Raw genomic sequence first — 24,583 nt, forward strand, 5'->3', positions numbered from 1 at the left:
TTCTCACCCAAAGTGATTGCATTGCTTCAGAAGACATGGATTACTTTTATGCTGCCTTTATGTGATTTTTGGTGCTTGAAAGATCTGGTCACCATCCACTTGCATTGTATGGACCTACAGAGCTGAAATATTCTTCTAAAAATCTTTGTGTTCAGGAGAAGAAAGAAAGTCATACACGTCTGGGATGGCATGAGGATGAGTAAATGATGAAAGAATTTTCATTTTGGGTGAACTATTCCTTTAAACTGTTTGAAGATCTCATATTATTTCATTATGACTTTACATTTGTAACAATAACTGTAGTAACGAATGGCATTTTGGCAGCAAATTTGGTTAACATTTTAAATTTTGTAAGGGTTTTCTGTTTCATTTTCTTTGTTCGATAGTTGCTGGTCGTGTAATTTCCTCTAATCCAATTAACGTTCGAGGAGGATGTCTAGGATTTTTGTTTAATCTGTTTATTTTAGTGTGAGCGTGTAACAAGAGGCTGAGCGCACGCGTGCTTGCGCGCGTATTTAATTGACTGTGATGAAAGCGGCTGGCGTGAACCTGCACGCGCTCTGCTGGCAGAATCAGAAGATGTTAAACAAGCTTACCGGGCGGCACAACCGCTCATCTTAAACATTTATAACGACTTCGGCTACTTTATTCCGATAGAACAAAATACAGGTAAGCAAAGTTGTTTGCCTCGCTTATGCCTTTGCTCTTAATTAGAATGAATAATAGCAGAATAAGAAACTGAATGTGGTAAGGGAGCGCATTTTCTGTGCAGCTACTAGCCTACATGATGTGACCGGCTGTTGTGAGTTTTGCGCGTTATATTATGTGTAACCCCACGATGGCCCTATTAATTAAACATAGCTAACTGACCAGATTTATTCTGCGTGTATCTTTATATCAGATCGCACAGTAAGGACAGATGTCTGATTTATACGGATGTTGGCACTAATTGTTTGGACACCAAACTAGTGGAACTTTTGTTGCAAATCACTTTATACTCTAACGCTTAATTTAACGTTATTTTAATAAGGACGCATCTGTTGTTTTATATAGTGTTGGATCGGTTCGTTTAACAACAGAGTTTTAGCGCGAGATTTGGGTTCCTTTTTAGAAACTACAGCTGCTCCTGCGCCGTCTCCGTGTGCGTCAGTGACAGCAGCCTGAAGTCCCCAAACAGCCGCTCCAAATATAACCCGTGCCAGACTGAGCTCGGAATGCGAGCTAGTGGTCGAAACCGAACACCATCTCGGCTGCTGCTACACCTTCGTCCTGACAGACAGAATGAATCTTGAACACAGATCTTTGCGCTATGCTGCAGCGCGCCCCTCTGTGTATGTGCGCGCGACTTTTCCAAATGCTGTTTACGCATTAGTGTCTGCCAAAATTACATTAGGGGCACTGACGTGCGCAGAACGGGGGCTACAGGGGCGCAAGCCCCTTCCCTTTCATTCTCAAATCTAAAGGTGCCCTTCACAAATGTAAAGGTGCCCCTTTAAGTGGAGGTGCCTTTACAACAGCACAACATTTGTGGCATAATATTGATTAGTACAAAAAATAATTTTGACATGCCCCTACTTTTCTTTAAAAAAAAAAAAAGCAAAAATCTGGGTAACAGTGAGGCACATTCAGTGGAAGTGAATGGGGCCAATCTGTAAACAATAAAATACTCACTGTTTCAAAAGTATAGCTACTGTACGAGAAATAAACAAAATGTGTGTTAACATGAATTTATTGTGATAAAATCACTTACTAACCTTTTCTGTGTAAAGTTAAAGCCAATTTACAACTTCGGTGCCATGACGATATAATGTCAACAAACCCTAAAATCCAAAAAAGACCTTAAAACGACGATTTAAAGAATGTTACAGCCCAAATAGTAAATTAGTTTTAACAGAAGAATTAATGTAAGTGCTTTTATAAAATTATAAGCTTTACATTTCTGTCTTTAAACCCTCTAAACATTGGCCCCATTCACTTCCATTGTAAGTGCCTCACTGTAACCTCCATTTTTGTGTTTTTTTTAAAGAAAAGGAGGGACGAGTCAAAATAATTTTTGTGGTAATCAACATTATGCCACAAATGCTGTCAATTGAGCTTAACTTGTATTGAACCCAGGATATTCCTTTAACAAAATAAAAGAATAAATAAATAAATACAAAATAAATTATAGAAAGAAAAATAGAAAGAAATATTTAGAAAGATTCTTACACTGCTGAAGGACAGCTACATTTATTGTGATTAATTTTATTAATTTATTATGATGGGCTAGGCTATATATAAAATAGAAATTGTAAAATCATAATAATTATTATAACTGTATCTAGTCTTTGGCAGAAACTATAGTTACCAGGGTAAATTTGGTCACACTTTTACAATCGTTCATGCTACTGTGTATTTACATAAGTAATTACCAGGTAATATTAATGAGCTACATATACTAATTGTATCAGCAGTTTTTGAGCAGCTCATACTTGCATATTGTTATTGTCATCACTATAGTAATGGACATTAACCTGTAATATGTGTTATGCAAAAATAAAGTGTCACCATTAATATTTGTAAAGGTGGGTCAAAGGCAGAAATAAAAGACCAATGTGCTGTTCCTTTGGGCTGGTTAGACATCTCTTTCACACCATTATTTTACAGCCACCTGTCAGCTAACCCAGATAAGACCTTGATTGTGATGCCAAGAGCGACTGTGGTGTCTGTGCATGTGTAGGCGAGGGCTTAACGGTGGTGAAAGTATGACTGTGACTCAGTGGTCAGACATGAAGACAAGTTAAAACATGATGAGAGTGATGACATAAGGATGCTAGATACACTTTATCTAAACAGAGCTTGCGTGTGTGTGTGCGGCTTCAATTCAGGGAGTCATTCTGGGAAGAGAATTTACAGCACCTGCCACTGCATTAAAACACACATTATACTCATGCACACAATACTCACGCATACAAACTCATGTTTACGAACACTGCTGACTCGTCGCACATACAAGCATAGGTACTTGATCCAAATCTGCAGCCATTGCTGGACTGACTGTAAACCACAAAGGCCATGTAGCTGTGTAGTCAGTTGATGGCCTTGATACAAAATAAAGAAATCTCATTACCTTTGACACTGTTGAAGCATAATAGGGTTTAAACACATATATGAGCATTTTTTACACTGACATTTAGCAAAAGTGCAATGGATTAGTATTTTGTATGCAGAGAAGTATACACTGTATATTGCTCAGAGTAATGGGTCCCTAAAAAAGTATCAACCAGAATAAATAAGGTTGCACAAATAAAACTAGCAAAAAGGGTTAGATCAGGTTGAAATAGCTCCTAAAAGGGATAGTTCACACAAAAATGAAAATTTTCTCTCATCATTTACTCACACTCATGCCATCCAAGATGTGTATGACTTTCTTTCTTCTGTAGAACACAAATATTATATAGAATATTTCAGCTCTGCAGGTCCATACAATGCAAGTCAATGGGTACCAACATTTTGAAGGTCCAAAAAGCACATAAAGGCAGCATAAATGTAATCTATAAGACACCAGTAGTTAAATCCATGTCTTCAGAAGTGATATGAAAGGTGTGGGTAAGTTCTTTTTTTACTATAAATATCCACTTTCACTGTCACTTACACATTCTTCTTCTTTTGTTTTTTGGCGATTAATATTCTTTTTGCATATCGCCACCTACTGGGAAGGGAGGCGAATTTAAAGTAATAGGACTTAAATGTCGATCTGTTTCTCACCCACACCTATCATATTGCTTCTGAAGACATGAATTTAACCACTGGAGTCTTATGGATTACTTTTACGTTGCCTTTATGTGCTTTTTGGGGCTTCAAAGTTCTGGCCACCATTCACTTGCATTGTATGGACCTACAGAGCTGAAATATTCTTCTAAAAATATTTGATTGTGTTCAGCAGAAGTTCATGCACATCTGGGATGACATGAGGGTGAGTAAATGATGAGAGAATTTTCATTTTTGTGTGAACTATCACCTTTAAGGTATCCCGTTTTTACATTGTTTGTATGGTCCTCATTCTGCAAAAAGTCTCGAGAGATTCACATGTAATATACATATATATTTGTGTGTGTAAGTACATAGTAGGCTACACTGAACAAAATATATTTTGTGGTGAAGTAAATATAGCAGAAAAGTATTTTCTACATTGAATAAGTTAGTTTCAGCTTGAACTTGAACATTTTAAGTAAATTCTAGGTTTGTACTCAATTCAAGCATGTAAAAATGAATGCTGTAGCTTATAAGTACATTTTATTTATGATTGTTTGTTATCTTCAAAATGCATCATCATGTATCAATCCTAAAGTAGAAAACCTTGTCATGTTTATCCACTAATTTGAGTAAATCTCACTGGTGAATAAAATAAGTACATTTTTCTTAAGTTTTTGATGCTGGTGTTCCCAGCATGCACCAGCTTGAATAATTAAATAGCTTGCATGGTTTCACTGTTTACAAGTTTATTTACACCATTTTTATTGTTGATTTTGTTGTTATGCTCGGTAACTTCTTGTTTAGTGAAGTCTGAGGTTCATTTTCTACTCAAAATTACCGTTAATGATTAAAAACAATTATCTGTTGATTGTTTCCATCATTGTGTTTCGTGCACAAGTGTTGAGTTCTGTTTTGCGCAGCTCTGGGTCTTATTACTGTCGACAGTAATGCGAGGTGATGTTGTCCAATAGATTACATAGCAAGAAATAAACTTCCCTATGGAAGGCTTCCATACAATATGTCATGTGGTACATGAATAAACATAAGGAAATTTCAAAATTTGAAATGTTCATATAAAATGTTACCTAGTTTAATTAAGTAACATGTACATCAGATTTGTAAGTAAAAGTTACTGTATTAACTAAAATGTTTAAGTTAAATTTGCTCACTCACTTTAATCAATATTATGTCATGAAGTAGATTTTACTTAATTTTATTCCATTAAATTTTACTTAGAAAAACTGTGTGCAAAAACTTGTAAAATAAAAATCTTACTAGTAATTTTTTCAGTGTAGTTAATTACACTTTCTTTAAAGTGGGACCAAAAAATGTTTTGCAGATCTGCTAAGGATTTTTTAGCTCTGTTTTGTATTGAGTGAAACACCGCAGCAAGAAATCTTTTTTTTTTTTCTTTTTTTTTCTTTATAGAATAAGAATCTGTCCAGCCATCTGTTCTGGCAAGAGAAGAGAAGAGTGTGGAAAAAAAGAGAAAGGAACATATCTTGGTACTAATTGGCTTGGATGGTCATGGGGCATATGGTGGCCTACAACTGATATGACTTTTGAATCTGCACATTTCAAGATGTCGGAAACAGGAGAATCTCAAAATCTTCCAGAATGCACTAAGAAAGATGAGATGCCACCTCCATGTTGTACCATGGAATCTGAGGACTGTCATAACAACAGCCAGGTGATTATGCAGTTCCCACACCTTCCATGATCTTACTCCCATTTTACTCTGTGTTTTTAGCTTTCTTCCACCCTGTACAAAAATGTTAACCTAAAAAAAATTGTTTCATGTAGCAACATAACTGAAATAACAGCTAAAATAACTGGTTTTTATTAATGTCAATATACAGTATACTATATATATATATATATATATATATATATATATATATATATATATATATTATAATTATTATTATTATTATTATTATTATTTTAACATCACTGTGTCAACCTGTTTAAAGTGGTAAAACCATAAAACTAGAGGCTTAGATCATGTAGAAATAGTTCCTTTAGGTAACAAATGCATCACATGTTTACAGAGCACATCTTCCATCTCTTTTTTCTCCCATTTGATTTGTTTCTTTTATTCTGTATGTTTTTCCTGAGCAGCCAAACTCAGATGGTAACCATGGAGAACTTAAAAAGAATTTGAAGGTATGATTACATTGATTACATATATATATACCTTTCTTATTTGAATGCTGGAGAGTATGAACTTGCAGCTTACCTACCAGTTTGCCAGACATGTATTTTAGATTGTTGGAGGTATATACAGTTGGATATTGCATCTTGAGTCATTTCCTCTCCTCAGTGGGTAAATGGCTTGTGCTGCTGCTTTCTTGTAATCAACAGTTATGTGAGACAAAATACCATTAGTAAACATTGCATTCACTCCATTGGTAGTAGAAAGTTACCCAACTCCAAAATATAAATCACATCAACAGTGTTCAGACAGTCTGGGAGCAGGTCCAAATAGTTTAAAAATAGCATAGTTGCACTTTTTACTGTACTGTTGATCCAATGATCGCTGAATACAATCACTGAAGCATCAAGGTCAAATAGTAAAATGTAATCATACCAAAGTCAGAAACCTTGTCTCTTTTTTGCTCATGGTCATTTACATACCTACTTTTATACTGAAATGAAATTTGCCTTTTGCGTACTTAGAAATTAAAAATGTCATTAATCACATAATATTTCTTAGTGAGTTAAATAAAACAGAAAGGTCAGTAGTTGAATTTGAAAATATTGTGCATATAAATGGGGTTAAAGCTCTCCACTTACATTTTTGGTCTTAAAAATCATATGGTAGAAATACCAAATCCAGTAAAAATGTGCACTGAGAGCACTTTTCCTCTGGGAAGAAAATGTACTCTACTGAATGATGAAATTGGGTAATTGAATGTATGTGTTACAGGCCAAAGGGAAATTAGTGCGGAGTACAGCAGTATGTGATGAATCACTACCCACTGAGGAGAACAGCAAGGTAAGAATCTATCCATCTAATTCCATCCATTTTCTTTGTTTTCTATCTCTCTATAACCTAAATACATGTTGTTGTTGATCATCTAGTAGGCCTTAGTATGTCATATGTAAGTTAATGTAGACTGAATCCAAGGCTGTAACCATGTCTTGGTGGGTCACGAGTGTCGAGGTCACAAATATAATGGTCCTCTTTGGTCCTTTAATATAGTAAAGGCGCTGAATGCAGTAATTTTCTGAATAAAGGCTTGAAATGTGATAAAGGCCCAAAATTGTATAAATATTTTTAAAGTTCACACAGTACAAGACAAACTCTATGTCTGCATTGCTAGCAATTTGCCTGTTTCAGTCATCTTTTCGTTCTTTTTTGTGCTGTCTCAAAGAAAATATGAATATAATTTGAATTTCTTTTCATCATTGATGTATCTTTAAAATGGCATGACTGTGTCAGCTGGCTAGCAAAAAAAAAAAAAAAAATACACAAAATTATTTACTGCCCTCAAGTTGTCCCCTCATTGTGTTTTTTCCCCAGTAGAATCTTAACACAATATTTTCTTCAGGAATCCTAACGCTGCTCTTTTTCATACAAAAACAGTTCATATTCACCGCTGCTGTCAAGGTCCAAAGAGAAAAAAAAATATAATGTGGTTACGGCCCTCACTGAAACCATCACAGACTTTGAGGGTCTATTTAAAGTAATGGCTGACCGAAATGTGGTTTTCAGTGGTTAATTCTTAAATTATTCCATTTAGGCCCCACCAGCCCTGATTATGTGGTATCTTTTACATCCTTGAATTGAATGTATAGATTGTGATGGAACTTTGCTCTGTCTGGTTGTAGGAAAAAGACAGCAAGAAAACTATATCTAGTAACCATGGAGACAGCCCTGAGTGTGATGAGGAGGAAGAGGGGAAGAGCAAAGGGGGCACCACAACCAAAAAGCCAAGTTTATCCAAAGGTGATTAACCTCGCACATATGCACATGTGTGTTTCATATACTGTATGCAACTTTGTGTCACAAGTAGAGGAGAGAATCAACAGAGACCTGGTGATATGATATTTGATCAATACCCAGGTCAAAATACAATATTGCAATTATTTATGTTTTATGTATAGTTTTTCAAAACTGTGATATAATTTACTGACTTCTGTTTCAACATGATCACATGGGAAATCGAAATCTTGATACCGAATGTTTTGGTACCCTGACATTTCCCCATCAGACATTTTTGCATCAATTTAAAAGTGTTTACCATGTCCTGTGGCACTACTGTTAGCACGTTGAGCGAGCAGCCTCAGAGAGATGGGTTCTGGTCCTGTGCATGCCAGGAAGTAATCACCTAATAAATAATGAGTGCAATTTGGAGATTGCATTTTATAAAAATTTCTCCACTGACGGTTAGGTTTAGGGTTTGAGTAAGGGCGTATGGCTAATAAAATATGCATTTCTTCTATCAAGAGATTATGGGAGAAAAATGTAAACTTGGTATTGGAGGAGGGAGTGTGGACTAGGATTCTAAAAAAGTCAAGTCTACATCTAGAGATGCAAGGGTGTGCCTTATGCAATTCAATATTTTACATTGATTCTATTGGACCCCCTCTAGATTGTATAGGCTTGGTCTTAAAGACACACCCACCTGCTGGCGATGCCAATCAGAAGATGGAGACACAACCCATGTTTTTGTTGTGTTAAGATCCAAGAATTTTGGTTGAAGGTTCAGAGTTTTATGTGTGACGTATTGGGCACTCAAATTTCATTTTGCCCCAGACTCTGTATTTTAGGCGATGGGGCGGTCATCAATATAGGGAATAAACACATAAAAAATTGGGTCCTAACCAGTGTCATGATTGCCAGACAAATAGTTTTAAGGGGATGGAAGTTGGCTGGAGCACCCCCACTTCAGGAGTGGTGCTCGGAGATGGGGAGGGTGGCGGCTTTTCGAAGAAGGGTCATCTAGAAGACTGGGGAATTTGGACTTGTTTGTGGGGAAATTGGGCAAATATTTGCCGTTCTTGGAGGGCCCTCGGGGAGGGGCAGTGGAGAGAGAAGTATAGTTATCAATGTGTGTGATTATTATATATATATATATATATATTTTTTTTTCTTTTTTTGTGTATATACTCATATGTGACCACAGGAATGTTTGTTGAAGGTCAGAGTGGGGGTGGGGTTGGGGATTGGGAGGGGTAATAGTGGGGGTTAAATGTTGATTCTGTGTATATATGTTTTGATTTTCTTTGTTTAATGTATGAATCAATCAAAAATGTTAATGACAAAAAAATAAAATATGCATTCCGGTTGACTGTATAACACCATTTACGAAAAAACCCAACTTACTTTACAACTTGCTTTTGGCACCACACTGTGGACATTTCATCCAGAAAATTGTGCGTTCAAAAACACTTCCAGGTTCGGCCACTGGGGCAGTGGCTCAGATTTCGTTAAGCACAGACTGATTTCAGCTGAAGAACTTTCGACCCGCTGTCACCGAATTCACAGTGAGATCAGTCTGTCCCCAAAAATATTCAGATGAAAAATGTAATGTAAAACTTTTTTTTATTATTATTATTTGTGTGTGTGTGTCCATTCAGTATTGTGAGATAAAAGATTGCAATATTTTGAAATCCATATTTTGATACATTTTCTAATTTTTTAAGTGCACAAAATATGTAAACATATGATAGACATTTTTTTTTTTTTTTACATACTTCCAATTGTTTGCACAACCATGCATGTGCATTTGTGTCTTTTAGAGCCTAGTCTGGAGTACACAGACTCCACAGGCATTGATCTGGAGGAATTTCTAATCACTACTTTGAAGAGCAGTCCCAGGTGAGTTAAAGTAAAATAAAATTCCCTCTGCATTTATTCATTCATTCAACTCCTTTCATTCATGCTGTTTTTTGTGTTTTACAGGGATAGACTGATGCTCCTTAAACTCGAGCAGGATATGACTGACTTTATGACAGACAACAGGTAAGATAATATGTTTCACAGTCTAGAACAGGCTTATTTTCTGTAATGAAATATAATGTGTATGTTTCTTTTGCTCTGTCTCTCTGTAGCTCCTATAAGAAATTCTCTCAGATGTCGTCATACCACAGGATGCTGGTTCACAGGGTTGCAGCTTATTTTGGTCTGGAACACAATGTGGATCACAGTGGAAAAGCTGTTATCATCAACAAAACCAGCAATTCTAGGATGTATGTCTGTGTTACAGTGAGTGAATGTGGATTTATGAAAGAATAGATGTGGGTATAACAGTGTGTATGCTTTTCAGACCAGAACATCGGTTTGCTGAACATGTTCAAGAAGAGAAGACAGAGGAAAGAAGATTAATATTGAAGAGGAACACCAGTCAGGACAAAGAAGATGGTCAGGTATGGATAAATACACACTTTGCTGACCATTGACATTACAAAAGAGCAAACAAAGGCTCTTCTTGTAGCTCTGATCTTGGCAGTTGATTAACTTGTGTCTGCACATCTGTTTTTGTTTTAGAGGCTCAGAGTTCCATCACTCAAAGAACAGATGAGGAGCAAGTCAATAGAGGAGAGAGAGGAGGAGTACCATAGAGTCAGAGACTGTATATTCTCTCAGGATGTAAGAAAAGAAAACTAGAAAATGCACACACAGTAGAACATTAAAGCTTTGGACTCTAATTGTGATATCTTTCCTTTTTTTCAGTCCACTTGTGTTTCACAGAGTGTTTACATTGAGACCAGGTAAATATCTCATAATAATTAATATTTCAAAAGCAAAATGCATGTATAAAGTCTTTGAGTATCATCTATACAATATGAATATACTAAAATGTAAACGTTTCAATATATTTACATTTCATTCATGTTCTTTTCAGTCACTTTTTTTTTTCAGCCAAAGTGACTTACAATAAAGTGCTACAGATATAGCCTCAGATACCATGAAGAAGCACAAAGAAATTTCTAATTTAAAGAATATTTAATCATGTCACTTCTAAACTATATTGAAATCAAGGGTTACAGTACATGTATATACAGTGGTAACAGATGAGTTGTCATGACAGCGAGCACATTGCATTTAAGTGCAGATGTGGAGTTGATTTAAATATGTGTGACTGATGTGAGTTCAATGTGAGTTCTTGTGTAGGTGAATTTTAAAGAAGTGGGTTTTGACATTTTGTATGTGGCTGGAGAGTCAGCTGTTCTGACAGTTAATTTGAGGTTGTCCTGTCCGTCGATGAGAAGGAAAGATGATGTATCTGCACTTACCCACGTAGAATCCCTTCATGTGGCGAGGGACCAGAAGTTTGATCATAGTAGCTTGGATGATGGCTTGGGTATATTGCTGGATGAAGAATTGATAGTTGTAGGGATTAAAACTACTGGCAGCATTAAGAAGTTGAACAGCTCACTCAAAAATCACAAAATTCTCTCATCATTTACTCACCCTCATGCCATCCCAGATATATATGACTTTTTTCTATTGCAGAACACAGACAAAGATTTTAAGGAAAAATATCTCAGCTCTGTAAGTCCATATAAAGCAATTGAATGGTGACCAAAACTTTGAAGCTCCAAAAAGCACATAAAAGCAGCATAAAAGTAATCCATTAGACTCCAGTGGTTAAATCCATATCTTCAGAAGAGATATGATAGGTGTGGGTGAGAAACAGATCAATATTTAAGTCATTTTTTACTATAAATTTCCACTTTGACCAGCCCTCCTATGTGCGTTCACTAGAGGGCCGAGTTCTTCTTTTTCTGTTTTTGTGTGATTCGCGTTCTTTGTGTGTATCGCCAAATACTTGGCAAGGAGGAGAACGAAAAAAGGGAGGGATAAATGAAAGCAAAAGTATAAATAAATCATATTCGCACAACAGCCCAGTAGGTGGCAATATGCACAAAGAATGTGTATCACAAAAAATCAAAAGGAGACCTCTCGTGAACACGCATAAGAGGGTAGATGAAAGTGTAGATTAAATATTGACCTGTTTCTCACCCACACCTATCATATTGCTTCTGAAGATATGGATTTAACCACTGGAGTCATTTGGATTACTTTTATGCTTCCTTTATGTGATTTTTGGACCTTCAAAGTTCTGGCCACCATTCACTTACATTGACCAACAGACCAACAGAGCTGAAATATTCTTCTAAAAATCTTTGTTTGTGTTCAGCAGAAGAAAGAAAGTCATACACATCTGGGATGGCATGAGGGTGAGTAAATGATGAGAAAATTTTATTTTTGGGTGAACTATACCTGTAAGGATGTATTGCAGATTTTGCTAGGCTGGCAAGGAGCTTGTAGTCAATATTTTGTATACCATGTTATTGGCTTAAATTTATAGATGCATTTGTATCAATATATTTACTAAACATAATAGCTTGCACCTGAAATATAAAGTGGTTTTTTTTTATGTTAAAATACTTTCTCCTACCCCAGTTTAGTGAGCAGAGACAATTATAAGTCAACCATTAGTAGGCTGATTTCCTGAAGAGTGTAATACTGTGGTGCTTTAAAAACAATGCTCTCTTTGTTTGAGCGCTCCAAAATGTCAAATTCTGGCTCAACAAAAGGTGTGAGTTTGGGGTGGGACTACCGTTAATAAAGTTTTTAGCTGGGAAGGCAAAAGAAAGAATTACAATAAAACTAAATTTGACTTTGAATTGACAAGTTTGTGGCATTGAAACAGTGGCAGTTGAAAAATAATTGAAATTATTTTTGGTGGTGCCAAAAATGATCTTATATGTTTGCAGAGGCCTTGAAGATGGTAATATTCTCAATGAGACCCAGAAAAGACGACAGCTATTTAGGTGAGAAGTGCTACGGGATTTCTGAACTGAAATTATGTAACTGCTTAAACACTTTTCAGTCCAAAATTATAAATAAGCTTATTATACAGGTATGTGTCCTGTTCTGCAGGGGTAACTGGGGCAGTTCTGGTCAGCTGTCTGGCAGCAGGCAGAGCAGCTTTGAGCTGGACTCTCATTGGAATGACCCTCAACCTTGGAGTAGCACAGATTCTGACAGCCCGACGTGGACCTCTAAATCTACACACAGCAGCTCCAAACTCTGCATACCAGGTGCAAAAATAGCACTACCTAATTAACTAGATAAAGATAAAAATGGCTATTGATATATGCAGTCAGTGCAATCTGCAGTACATACACATTGTGTCAGTGGCGGGCCGTGCATTTTAAGTCTAGGCCTTCAGTGTGATTCACGCCATTAAGAAAACACAGTTTCACATTTAATAAGACACCCTAACTAGTAATATCAATTGACATTTTTAAAACACGTCCACGCACGAAAGAACTTGAAATGACACTTAATGCTCAAGCAAGCCTAATTTTAACTGCAGCATGACTGTTTGTGAAATGAAAGTCTCCCGAACAGACATTCAAAAATTCAAAAATCTAACAATACACTATATGGCCAAAAGTTTGTGGACACCATATGTGCTTGATGAGCATTTGATTTAAAAACCTTAGGCATCAATTTCCCCCTTTGCTGTAATAACAGCTTCCACTCTTTTGGGAAGGCTTTCCACTATACTGTATGTAGTATCATGGCTGCACAATTCAGACACAATGCTATCAGTGAGGTCAGGGACTGATGTTGGTTGATGGGGCCTGATTTACAGTTGCTGTTCCATTTCACCCCAAAAGTGATCAGTGGGATTCAGGTCTGGGCTTTGTGCAGGCCAGTCAATTTCTTCCACGCCAGACACAGTAAACCATTTCTTTATGGACCTCACTTTGTTCACAGGGGCATTGTCATGCTGGAACAGAAAAGGGCTATCCCCAAACAGTTGCCACAGATTTGGAAGCACATAAAGCCCAAGCCATTACATAAAGAAACATTAAGATTTTTCTTTACTGGATTTAATGGAGTAACCAAATGCGTTAATTAGAAGGGGGTGTCCACAAACTTTTGGCCATATAGTGTATTTGTGATTTAAATGTTGCTTGCAATATATTTCGTTTCGTCAGGGTACACGGTTATGCTGCGTTCCATTCAAGTTGGATGTGGGATATTCCTACTTGATATCTCCGATCTCCGACCATAAATGCATTCCCTTCCCCTCTCCTGTTAGCTTAGCAGGGGTTTGACTCATTAGAGATGTCTCCTAGCAACCCAACTGATAAACAATGTTGCAGCACTATCATTTGTGCTTCAGGTGTACGATTATCAAAAGGGATTATAATTTACCATGTTTTATACACCTGTTTCTACAGGCGTTTGTTAAACAAGCTTTAATATCATGTAATGTGGAAACTAACTCATTTATCGATATTACTTAATAAAGTGAATGTTTATCACTTACTTTGTATATCTTCCCGAGCGTCGACATGTTTGTGTGACCTGCATCTCGGCGAAATTGGAGTTGAGAATTTCTGCACGAGCCTGCAAGTTGTAATTCTGACTTTAAGATGCATTCCATTGCACTTTTCCTAGTAGGGAGTTGTAAAAATGCTGAATGGAATGCAGCACTACTTTTCAAAACTTGATCCGACACTGAATGCTCAAGCAGCCTAATTTACACTTAGAAAAGTCCTGATGTTGCTATAACAATGCAAAAAGCACTTACCAATTTACTTGAAGTGAAAATCAGCCCTCCCTTCATGTTTAATAAATTAAGCAATCACACAGTTATGCAGAACATCTCGTGTTTTTAAATCCATAAGGATCTCTTTCTCAACGGCAGTACCAGCAGTGATGACAGCCAACTCATCAGCAAGATCTCGCACTCTTCACTTTCAAATTACGTACATCACTTAAAGTGTGATTGCATCACTCAAGGCCAGCTTGAAGGCCTTGAACGGGACATATCCTAAAGATCACACCTACCAAGAACAAATAAATCAATCTGATTGGCTAATGAATCTGACAATCTGACTTTAGTTGCCCATTCATTTGCACTGTTGAGGGATTCTGAAGAAATTCTGAAGGCCTGATGGGGTGGAGCTCAAAAACGCTTTGCTTGTAAGCATCAAGGAATAAATTCTGACTGGATAAACTTTTCATTTTTCTCTATATGTTTGTAGGCAAAAAGGTGATTGAGAATGAAAGGATGAAAAATATTTATTTATTTGGCATGTTAGGCCTGCAGAGAAGGCTTTGCTGGCCCTGAGAATTCACCACTGCATTCTGTTCATGTCTTATCTGCCACCCTCTCTATCTGACCTGTCAAATAGTGTCCGAGTCAGCCCTGTCCTATGCTCCACCCAGTAACAGCCCAGCTTACATCTTTGTGCCTGCAGAGTCATCGATACCTCCTGGGAGTATCTTATTGAACCCACATACAGGTATACACTCACTTGCATACTCCCAATACAACAGAACCAATGTTTCCCACAGGATTTTGTGAAACTGTGGTCGGTGGACCTTGGACCCTCTAAGGGTGTCCGTAGGCATGCTCTCCCATAAGAAAATGTTGTACATTTTAAAGTTAAGTGCATCAGTCTGGTGCACTCTGAGAGCAAAATTAAGAGGATAGCTCTATGAAAAACTGACAGCTAATGTCGTTTGTTAACGTTAACCTTACCTAACTTGGCTAACATTAGATTAACCAAAATACGTTTAGGTGAAACCTGTGGGTAATGAAAGACCCTTAATTATTTTTATATTAAAATGTTCTGCCTTAGACAATGCAAGAAAACTTCTCTCAGGTTAAAATAGATGTGCATAAAATCTGTAAACTAAAAACACAAATGAGGATTCAATAATTAGTCCTGTTGCCATTATAACATTGTCTGATATTTAAATCTGGTATATGGCCATAAACAAACATACACAATTAGAGTTCATGTATTTGAGCATTTATGTACAAATTTAAATTCCACAAGTGTTTAAAAAAAATATGTTATATATATGAAAATTGCCATTTTTGTCATATTGTCATATATATTGCATCTATATGTTACCTTTTTATATCAGTAAAAACATTTATGAACATTTACTTTCAGCATATAAGTGTTCAGCATAAATTACAATTTTCAGATTCGTAGCCTATTAAGCACATTTTATTACACAACTAATGGGCTTTTTAAGTGAATGTTAGGGATTCTTTGTATAAACACTTTGTATAAACAGATGTATGTGTAGTGTCTGCGGTCCCGCGAAAGTTTAGGCGTGGAGAAGAGGCGGAGACGCTTGCACTGCTACTATGGAGATGATACAGTGGCAGCTGTGCATTGCATATGTTGCGACTGCAATAAGCTTTTCAAGCATTTGTTTTGCCGCTGTCAAACATGAAAGTGATGGGACTGACTGGGAGTGAGAGATGCTTTGCCGAAACAATGGCGCAAAACACAACGTTAGAGATCTTTTATGTTATTATGAGAAGTGTAAAAATATTTTCGGTTCATTATGAAACTGTGGCAGGCCGCCACACTCTAGGTAATTAATGGGAAACACTGACAACACACCTCAGCATCACATATATTTTGTAATCAAACGGAGTAGACATTTCTGTCATCCATCTAAATATGGAAGTGTCCTTTTAGGGCAGCCATTTCTGAATCCTGATGGAACTCCAGCAGTTTACAACCCACCAGTCAGTCAGAAGCCAATCAGTAACCAGCTTAACACAGTGCAACATCAAGCCCCACCCCCTCCACCTCAGCAGCAGCCAGTAGCAAGCCATGGAGTCCCACAGGCAAGTGAAACATACAGAGACAATATGTGGGACTGGGCACTAGATGCAACTGAATGTTTTGGTAGCACAATTTTATAATGTGTATGCTATGGGTAGGTTTATAAAGGAATTTTACCATAATACCCATTCTGGGTTGCAGTATGTAGTATGCATAATGTGCACAGTATAGAAATGTATGTATGCATGGAATGTATATTATTTAACCAGAGCACACTGCATTGCTACACAATGATTGATGCATTATAAAGAGAAAATACAGGTGAAGTGTTTTAACACTTGTCCTCTTATTTCTGGTTTAGGTTCAATACTCCTCAGTGACTTATCTTCCATCTCAGCAGTCAAACGTTTCTACCTCTCAGCAACACCCAATAGAACAGACTGTAAGTGAGTTTTTAACCGTATCTGGTTTAGTGAAAAAACATTTTGTTTCACCTTAGCTGCACAAACTGAAGGTATAACCAAAGCCAGTGGTGAAGTGTTTATGTAACATGTGGATAAATCAGTCTGATCTCAAGAGAATTACGTGACCATGGCTACATTTATGCAAAATGACATTACGTGGTTCAATACATTTAGTGTGGCAGTTCTGAGGTGAAATGTCCAATGAGTGGTGCTAAAAGTGAGTTAAATCCCAGTTGAGTCCCAAACAGATGAGGTTTTTAAAGGAATATTCCAGGTTCAATACAAGTTAAGCTCAGTCGACAGCATTTGTGGCATAATATTGAGTACCACAAAGAATAATTTAATCTCGTCCCTCCTTTTCTTTAAAAAAAGCAAAAATTGAGGTTACAGTGAGACACATACAAATGAATGGGGCCAATTTTGGAGGGTTTTGAGGCAGAAATGTGAAGCTTATAATTAGGGATGTCCCAATACCATTTTTTTTTTAAACTAGTACGAGTACCGATACCTTTTTTTAGTACTCGCCGATACCAAGTCCGATACCTGTTTTTTTTTTTTGCTGAAGTCCATATCAGCAGTTTATTTCAAAATTGTGTTTAAATAAATAAATTAATTCAAAATGTAATCAAATGAAAGTATAACAATTAATTTTCAACATGATATTGTATTATTTTTATCAATTGAAGTGATTTTACACAGAACCTCACAGCACAATCTTAAACACAGCATTAGAGTTATTTTTGTCAAATAAAGTGCTGCATAACAGAGCATCACAGATGTGAAATATTGCTTAAATATAATACTGTTACTATTGATTTATTATTTTTATTAGAAGTAGTATAACAGTGAATATTACAGAACTTTACAGTAGTGATTGCATTTTTATTTTTTGTCTGAGCTTTTATTTTGAAGTGTTTCTGTGTTGTTAGACCAAGGAGCTCTCACGTAATTATGGTAGATTCCCAATCCGGAAAAGCCGGTGTTCTGAAATATTCTATTTCTGAGATTTTCGGTTGCACTGGGCGGAGCATACATGAATATTCGTGAATTTCCTGTTTCGTGTTAAAGCGACACTGAATATATTAGTGCATGCACAATCTATAAATTGTTGTGAAAAGATGAACAGTTAATCTTAACTTTGTTTGATGCTGAAAATTAATTACCTTTCCAAAAACATAGTTTAGATTAATTGTAATCCAAGCAAGCACTAATATTTTCAGTGTTACTTTAACTTGAAACTCATGAATATTATATACAGGTGCATCTCAATAAATTAGAATGTCGTGGAAAAGTTCATTTATTTCAGTAATTCAACTCAAATTGTGAAACTCGTGTATTAAATAAATTCAATGCACACAGATTGAAGTAGTTTAAGTCTTTGGTTCTTTTAATTGTGATGATTTTGGCTCACATTTAACAAAAACCCACCAATTCACTATCTCAAAAAATTAGAATACATCATAAGACCAATAAAAAAAAAACATTTTCATTGAATTGTTGGCCTTCTGGAAAGTATGTTCATTTACTGTATATGTACTCAATACTTGGTAGGGGCTCCTTTTGCTTTAATTACTGCCTCAATTCGGCGTGGCATGGAGGTGATCAGTTTGTGGCACTGCTGAGGTGGTATGGAAGCCCAGGTTTCTTTGACAGTGGCCTTCAGCTCATCTGCATTTTTTGGTCTCTTGTTTCTCATTTTCCTCTTGACAATACCCCATAGATTCTCTATGGGGTTCAGGTCTGGTGAGTTTGCTGGCCAGTCAAGCACACCAACACCATGGTCATTTAACCAACTTTTGGTGCTTTTGGCAGTGTGGGCAGGTGCCAAATCCTGCTGGAAAATGAAATCAGCATCTTTAAAAAGCTGGTCAGCAGAAGGAAGCATGAAGTGCTCCAAAATGTCTTGGTAAACGGGTGCAGTGACTTTGGTTTTCAAAAAATACAATGGACCAACACCAGCAGATGACATTGCACCCCAAATCATCACAGACTGTGGAAACTTAACACTGGACTTCAAGCAATTTGGGCTATGTGGTGGCTCTTGATGCCTTGACCCCAGCCTCAGTCCATTCCTTGTGAAGTTCACCCAAATTCTTGAATCGACTTTGCTTGACAATCCTCATAAGGCTGTGGTTCTCTCGGTTGGTTGTGCATCTTTTTCTTCCACACTTTTTCCTTCCACTCAACTTTCTGTTAACATGCTTGGATACAGCACTCTGTGAACAGCCAGCATCTTTGGCAATGAATGTTTGTGGCTTACCCTCCTTGTGAAGGGTGTCAATGATTGTCTTCTGGACAACTGTCAGATCAGCAGATTGTGTAGCCTAGTGAACCAAACTGAGAGACCATTTTGAAGGCTCAGGAAACCTTTGCAGGTGTTTTGAGTTGATTAGCTGATTGGCATGTCACCATATTCTAATTTTTTGAGATAGTGAATTGGTGGGTTTTTGTTAAATGTGAGCCAAAATCATCACAATTAAAAGAACCAAAGACTTAAACTACTTCAGTCTGTGTGCATTGAATTTATTTAATACACGAGTTTCACAATTTGAGTTGGATTACTGAAATAAATGAACTTTTCCACGACATTCTAATTTATTGAGATGCACCTGTATGCTCCATCCAGTGCAACCGAAAATCTCAGAAATAGAATATTTCAGAACACCGGTCGCTACGTGAATCCCAGTCATTATTAAACCACAAAAGGCTACTATTTAAATAAATAAATATGTAGTCTGTAAATGACTCGTGCTAAAAAGTGAATTAGCGCTCTGCCTGCTGTCATCTGCTACAGAGCATGCAATGCTCATAATAGTGTTTTCCATGTATGAGCCAAGGATCTCTTAAAGATATGAGCAGTTTGTGTCTCTATGTCTGCACAACACCGGCTCCACACATTCACAAGCAATCACATTTAAAACGCTGCACGTGAAAACGATATATTTATCTCATTAAATCGCAGCTTTTGCTGTTAATTAATCTCACTAGGTCATGACGTGATTTTAATTTGTGCGCTGAATGTTTACGTAATGACATTCATACATCAGATGGTATCGGTTTTTGGTATCGGAGCATTTTTATGAGTATGAGTACCATTACATGAGTGTGGTATCGGACCTGATTCCGATACTAGTATCGGTATTGGGACTTATAATTTTATAAAAGCACTTACATTAATTCTTCTTTTAAAACTTGTGTATTATTTGAGTTGTTTTTAGGGTTTGTTGGCATTACATTATCATGGCAACGAAGTTGTAAAATCGGCTGTAACTTTACACAGAAAAGGTTAATAAGCGATTTTATCACACTAAAATCAAGTTAACACACATGTTGTCTTCAGGGGTGCAGCAATGTTTTTGTTGGAAAGCAGTGGCTTCCTACGTGGTGTCCTGCCTGTTTAATGTTTTTCATATAGTAGACATGAACAGAGATGTTAATTAGTTCCAACTATTCCTTTAAGTCTTTAGCTGTCCTCTAGGGCTCTTTTTTACCTCATTTGAGTCATCTTGGCTGTACGGCCACTTCTAGGGAGAGTAGCCGCAGTACTTAATCGTCTTAATTTATAGACAATTTGTCTAACTGTGGACAGATGAATATCTAAGCTCTTTGAGAAAACTTACTTTTGAAAAAGTGAGTAATTTAACGTTTACAGATTGACTTCCATTGTAAGTGCTGCACTGTAACCCAGATTTTTGCTTTTATTTTTAAAGAAAAGGAGGGGCAAGTCAAAATTAATTTTTGTGGTAATCAATATTATGCCACAAATGCTGTCGATTGAGCTTAACTTGTATTGAACCCGGAATATTCCTCTAAGGTTAATGCTCTATCGAGTTTTAATGAACAAAACCTACCTACCTACCCAACACCTGAAACCTAAACCTAATCGATAGTGTCAAAAGGAAATGTGAAATGCGTACAACAAGCCACGTAAAAATCATAGTGAAAATGTAGGTATAGTAACGTGATTCTATGAGACCATATGGTTACATAAGTCATTAAAAGCATGTTGAAAACTATTTTTGGTTCTCAGAGGGAAGATCTCACCTCCAAGTTTGCTCACATGACCATGAGCCCCCAATCATCGGGGGATCTTCCTGATATGCCCTCTTATTACATGCAAGGTGCTCCGCCCACACACAGCTATGCCCCACCTCACCACAGCTACGCTCCCTCTCACCATTCAGACAGTTACGTGAGTCCTGGAATGACACTGGCTCCTCCCACTGCCCCGCCCCCTCATACCCATAGTCAGCAGAGCAATCAGGTACATAAATGAGTAATGACGAGGTACTATGTAATGTCATATGTCTAATTATGAGTCAACACTATTCTCCTCTCTTAGGTTTCAGTGTACAGTTACCCTGTTCAGTGTCCTGGTGCATCCCAACAATATGGAGCAGCCAGTTATAGCACACAAACAGGTACATTAAAGCACCTCTGAGTGCCTTATGCCTTGGTCTTACAGTAGCAGGGGAGGGGGCCGTTACACTGTAAGAGATGGTTTCACTGGTCTCACAGTGAACCGGTCTCTTTTCCTGCTATTCACCTCAGCCCTCATATGATACAGCCTTTCTCTGTTGTGTGTACACATAAATGTAAACCAGGGGTCATCAATGTGTCCGTACTCACATGTGGAAAACATACTAGGATTGAGAGAAAAAAATATATGTGTAGGTAAAAGTATATAGTGGAGACCGGGGCTAGTTGTCATACTTTTTACTCCAGTGAATATTTCTCAGAGTAGGTTTATTTTTGAAAGGCAGTTTCTACATAGCCACATTCCTTGAAGTGTTGGCTACAAAAAAAGCTGAACGAAAATGCAGTATCAAAATATTGTGTTGGCCTCTAAACACTGTAATTAATAAATTGCATACATTTAAGACATTTAAAATAAATGTAACAACCTGACTTGTCCTGAGAACATATTTAACCTCTTGAGACCTGAGCGTGACTGCTGTGTGCATTTTCCGTTCCCCTTTTTGATTTGTAACTAGCCCCTAATAAACATAAAAAAATAAAAAAATAAAAAAAAACATTTGTTTTAAACCAAACACTTTTCCTAAAAATGTATGTCCACATATGTGGACAGTGGGACTCATTTTAAATAATACCAAGCTATAGAAATACTTTTTTATTATGTTTTATGTATATATTTATTATGTTTTTTTTATTGTATTATGTGATATTCTCAATATTTTATTATTCTCAATGTGATAAAGCACAGTGAATGTAGGATATTTTTATAGAAAATGAGCCTATAGTTCATGTACGTGGTGATTGTGTGTAACAGTGTGCTGTTTCATGATCAATTGATTAATTTTTAAAATGGCTTAACAGATGAAACTAGAGACTCTACTCTTTTGACTCAAATAGGTTTTAATGAAAAAACTTAATGAGGTTTCTTACCAGATGTAGTTATGTTGCTGTTTCTCCCAAAGACAAACTCAGCTGAGATCGGTGCCATGTTGGCTCTGACTCTGTGCGTTGAAAGTTTAACCCTTTCATGACAGCCTAGATTCTCCTGAATTGAGATCTGTTGGCTTAGATCAAATAAAATTATGCATAGCCTATAGCGAAGCCAAAACGTAATGTCCACGCATGTGGATGTTGTGTCTCAGGAGGTTAAACCTTTCAGTACAAATCTTCATGATTTAGGCTAGTTGATCCTTGCCTGAATGTATGCCAGTTTGTTCACCCAAGAGCTATAACAAAAATATGATGATAGTGTAAAATTAACAAAATGTATTCTAATTTAAGAGGGTTTTGAACTAGTTGATTCAAACCAACATACAAACCTCTGCTAACACAAACACACATTTGTCTACAAATCTTACTGATACTGAGATACTGTATAGCCTTTGTGACTAATTCTCCATGTGGCAGCTAGCCTCGGTCTCCCCTAAATGTGTAATTATAAAGCCTGATAAAGTACTTTTTGTCTGAAAATTCACATTTATTGTTATCTAGGAGAGAATTTTAAGGTTGCGTGATATTGTGTGCATTCTCAGGGGTCAGAGGTCAAGCTCTAATCAAACGAGACATTTATTTCCAGTGAGCTGATTTAGCTAGCTAATTGGCAACAAAACCCCAATTTTAATCCATCGTAGGAAAAGAACACATTATTATTTTGTGAGAGATGATGGGTTAATGGTAAATAGTGAGGAACTGTGCAAGAAAAGAGCAAAAACAGATGGTATGTCTTCTGTTCAAAAGACGCAAGAACAGGTTAAGGTAAGCTGTTGTTTAGTTTCATCAGTACAGAGAAAGGTGAACATGAAAATGAACTTACGTATGTTAGCATTTGAACTTCCCAAAGCAAAAAAAGCATTTACTGTTGGCATTAATTAATTTTATTTATTTATTTATTTACTTATTTATTTATTGTGTAAACACACTTTGTTTAAACTTTCGTTCTGGTAATATCAATATCCATTTTTATGTGACCGTGATAAAAATAGGAGATGATCCCTGATATAAACATTTATATGTTTTTACTGCAGTGAGCTTTGTGTTGGTTATCATTTAGAGTTTACAATTCATAAAGTGTATGTAGTGCATGTAGAGTATAATAGTGATCTTACAAAAAAAATATAACTAACAGTAAAATCTCACACATAGTTATCAACATCTCACTCAACAGGATACCCAACTGTCATATCTAACCAACAAGGTTGTCCAGGCATGATGGGAAGTCCGATTCTATCCCAAACACAGCAAGGCATTATGGGATCTTATCCATCTGTTCCCTCCTATCAGGTATAGATGCAAATAAACAAATACACCAACATGCAAATATCAGCAAAATTAAGTGACTGATATGTATTAAGAAATATATGTGCATCCTCTCTTCCCATAAGGTACCACAACAACAACAACAACAACAGTCTTATCCATCTACAATGCTGGGGCAAGGTGGGCAGACGCAGTGTTTTGTGCCCCCTGCCGGAGTTCAAGTGTACTGCAACTCATTGCCCCCTTCTCCTCCACCACCACTTAGTATGCTGGGAGTCTCCTTCCAGTCAAGTGGCTGCAAAAATGGCTGTAACATTAATCAGAACCAGTTCTGGTACTAAAAAAAACTGTATTCACACAATCACACCTACAGCTCAACTGTGAAAGCCAAACAGACCCAGTGTTAAAACAAGCTCCTTTGCATTCAGTATTTACTGTATAGCTACAACCCCAATTCTGAAAAAGTTGGGACAGTATGAAAAATGCTAATAAAAACAAAAAGTGATTTGCAAATTATATTCACCCTTTACTATATTGAAAGCAATACAAATACACCTTATATGATGTTTTACCTTGTGATTTTTTTTTTTTTTTTAATGTACAGTAATTTTAAATCCGATGATTGCAACCAGCCCCAAAAAAGTTGAGACAGGGGCAGTTTAAGACTAATAACAATTTGATGAGTTGAAATAAGGTGTTGTGAAACAGGAGATGTTCAACAGGTGAGGCAATCATGTCATAGTATATAAGAGCCTCCAAAATCAGCCTAGTCCTTCTAGAGCAAGGATCGTTCAGCACTTTGAGAACAATGTTCCCCAAAGACAAATTGTAAGGATTTTGGGCATTTCACCCTCTACAGTGCACAATACAGTTAAAAGATTCAAGGAATCTGGTCAAATCTCAGTGCGTAAAGGGCAAGACGAAAACCATTTCTGAATGCGCGTGATCTCTGATCCCTCAGATGTCACTGTCTTAAAAATCGTCATTCATCTGTAATGAATATCATGAATATGGGCTTGGGATAACTTTAGTAATCCTTTGTTAGTCAACACAACTCCACAGATGCAAGTTAAGAC

The 24,583-nt window shown here is 36.8% G+C and overlaps 1 protein-coding gene across 1 annotated transcript; it reads left to right on the forward strand.

Annotated features, from left to right (window-relative positions):
• LOC127425406 (cAMP-regulated phosphoprotein 21-like) lies at positions 1-24,064 on the forward strand. The gene is made up of 20 exons (XM_051671404.1): positions 1-669; positions 5,164-5,425; positions 5,857-5,901; positions 6,665-6,733; positions 7,570-7,687; positions 9,484-9,562; positions 9,647-9,706; positions 9,796-9,933; positions 10,011-10,110; positions 10,232-10,333; positions 10,418-10,455; positions 12,469-12,525; positions 12,635-12,795; positions 14,911-15,021; positions 16,222-16,373; positions 16,673-16,753; positions 20,806-21,039; positions 21,118-21,196; positions 23,416-23,531; positions 23,633-24,064. The coding sequence occupies exons 2-20, from the start codon at positions 5,291-5,293 to the stop codon at positions 23,846-23,848; spliced, it is 2,091 nt and encodes a 696-aa protein (XP_051527364.1). The 5' UTR covers positions 1-669; positions 5,164-5,290; the 3' UTR covers positions 23,849-24,064.
• The last annotated feature ends 519 nt before the right edge of the window (positions 24,065-24,583 follow it).

Source organism: Myxocyprinus asiaticus, chromosome 34 (genome assembly GCF_019703515.2).
Source record: "Myxocyprinus asiaticus isolate MX2 ecotype Aquarium Trade chromosome 34, UBuf_Myxa_2, whole genome shotgun sequence".
In the NCBI taxonomy this organism is placed as follows: domain Eukaryota; kingdom Metazoa; phylum Chordata; class Actinopteri; order Cypriniformes; family Catostomidae; genus Myxocyprinus; species Myxocyprinus asiaticus.

What these genes read in the sequence shown, in the direction of transcription:
- LOC127425406 (XM_051671404.1), top strand. Translation starts at nt 5,291, where the DNA reads ATGACTTTTGAATCTGCACATTTCAAGATGTCGGAAACAGGAGAATCT. An exon ending in ACTGTCATAACAACAGCCAG is followed by an intron (nt 5,426 to 5,856) that starts GTGATTATGCAG and finishes TTTCCTGAGCAG; the next exon opens with CCAAACTCAGATGGTAACCA. An exon ending in CTCCAAACTCTGCATACCAG is followed by an intron (nt 12,796 to 14,910) that starts GTGCAAAAATAG and finishes CCTGTCAAATAG; the next exon opens with TGTCCGAGTCAGCCCTGTCC.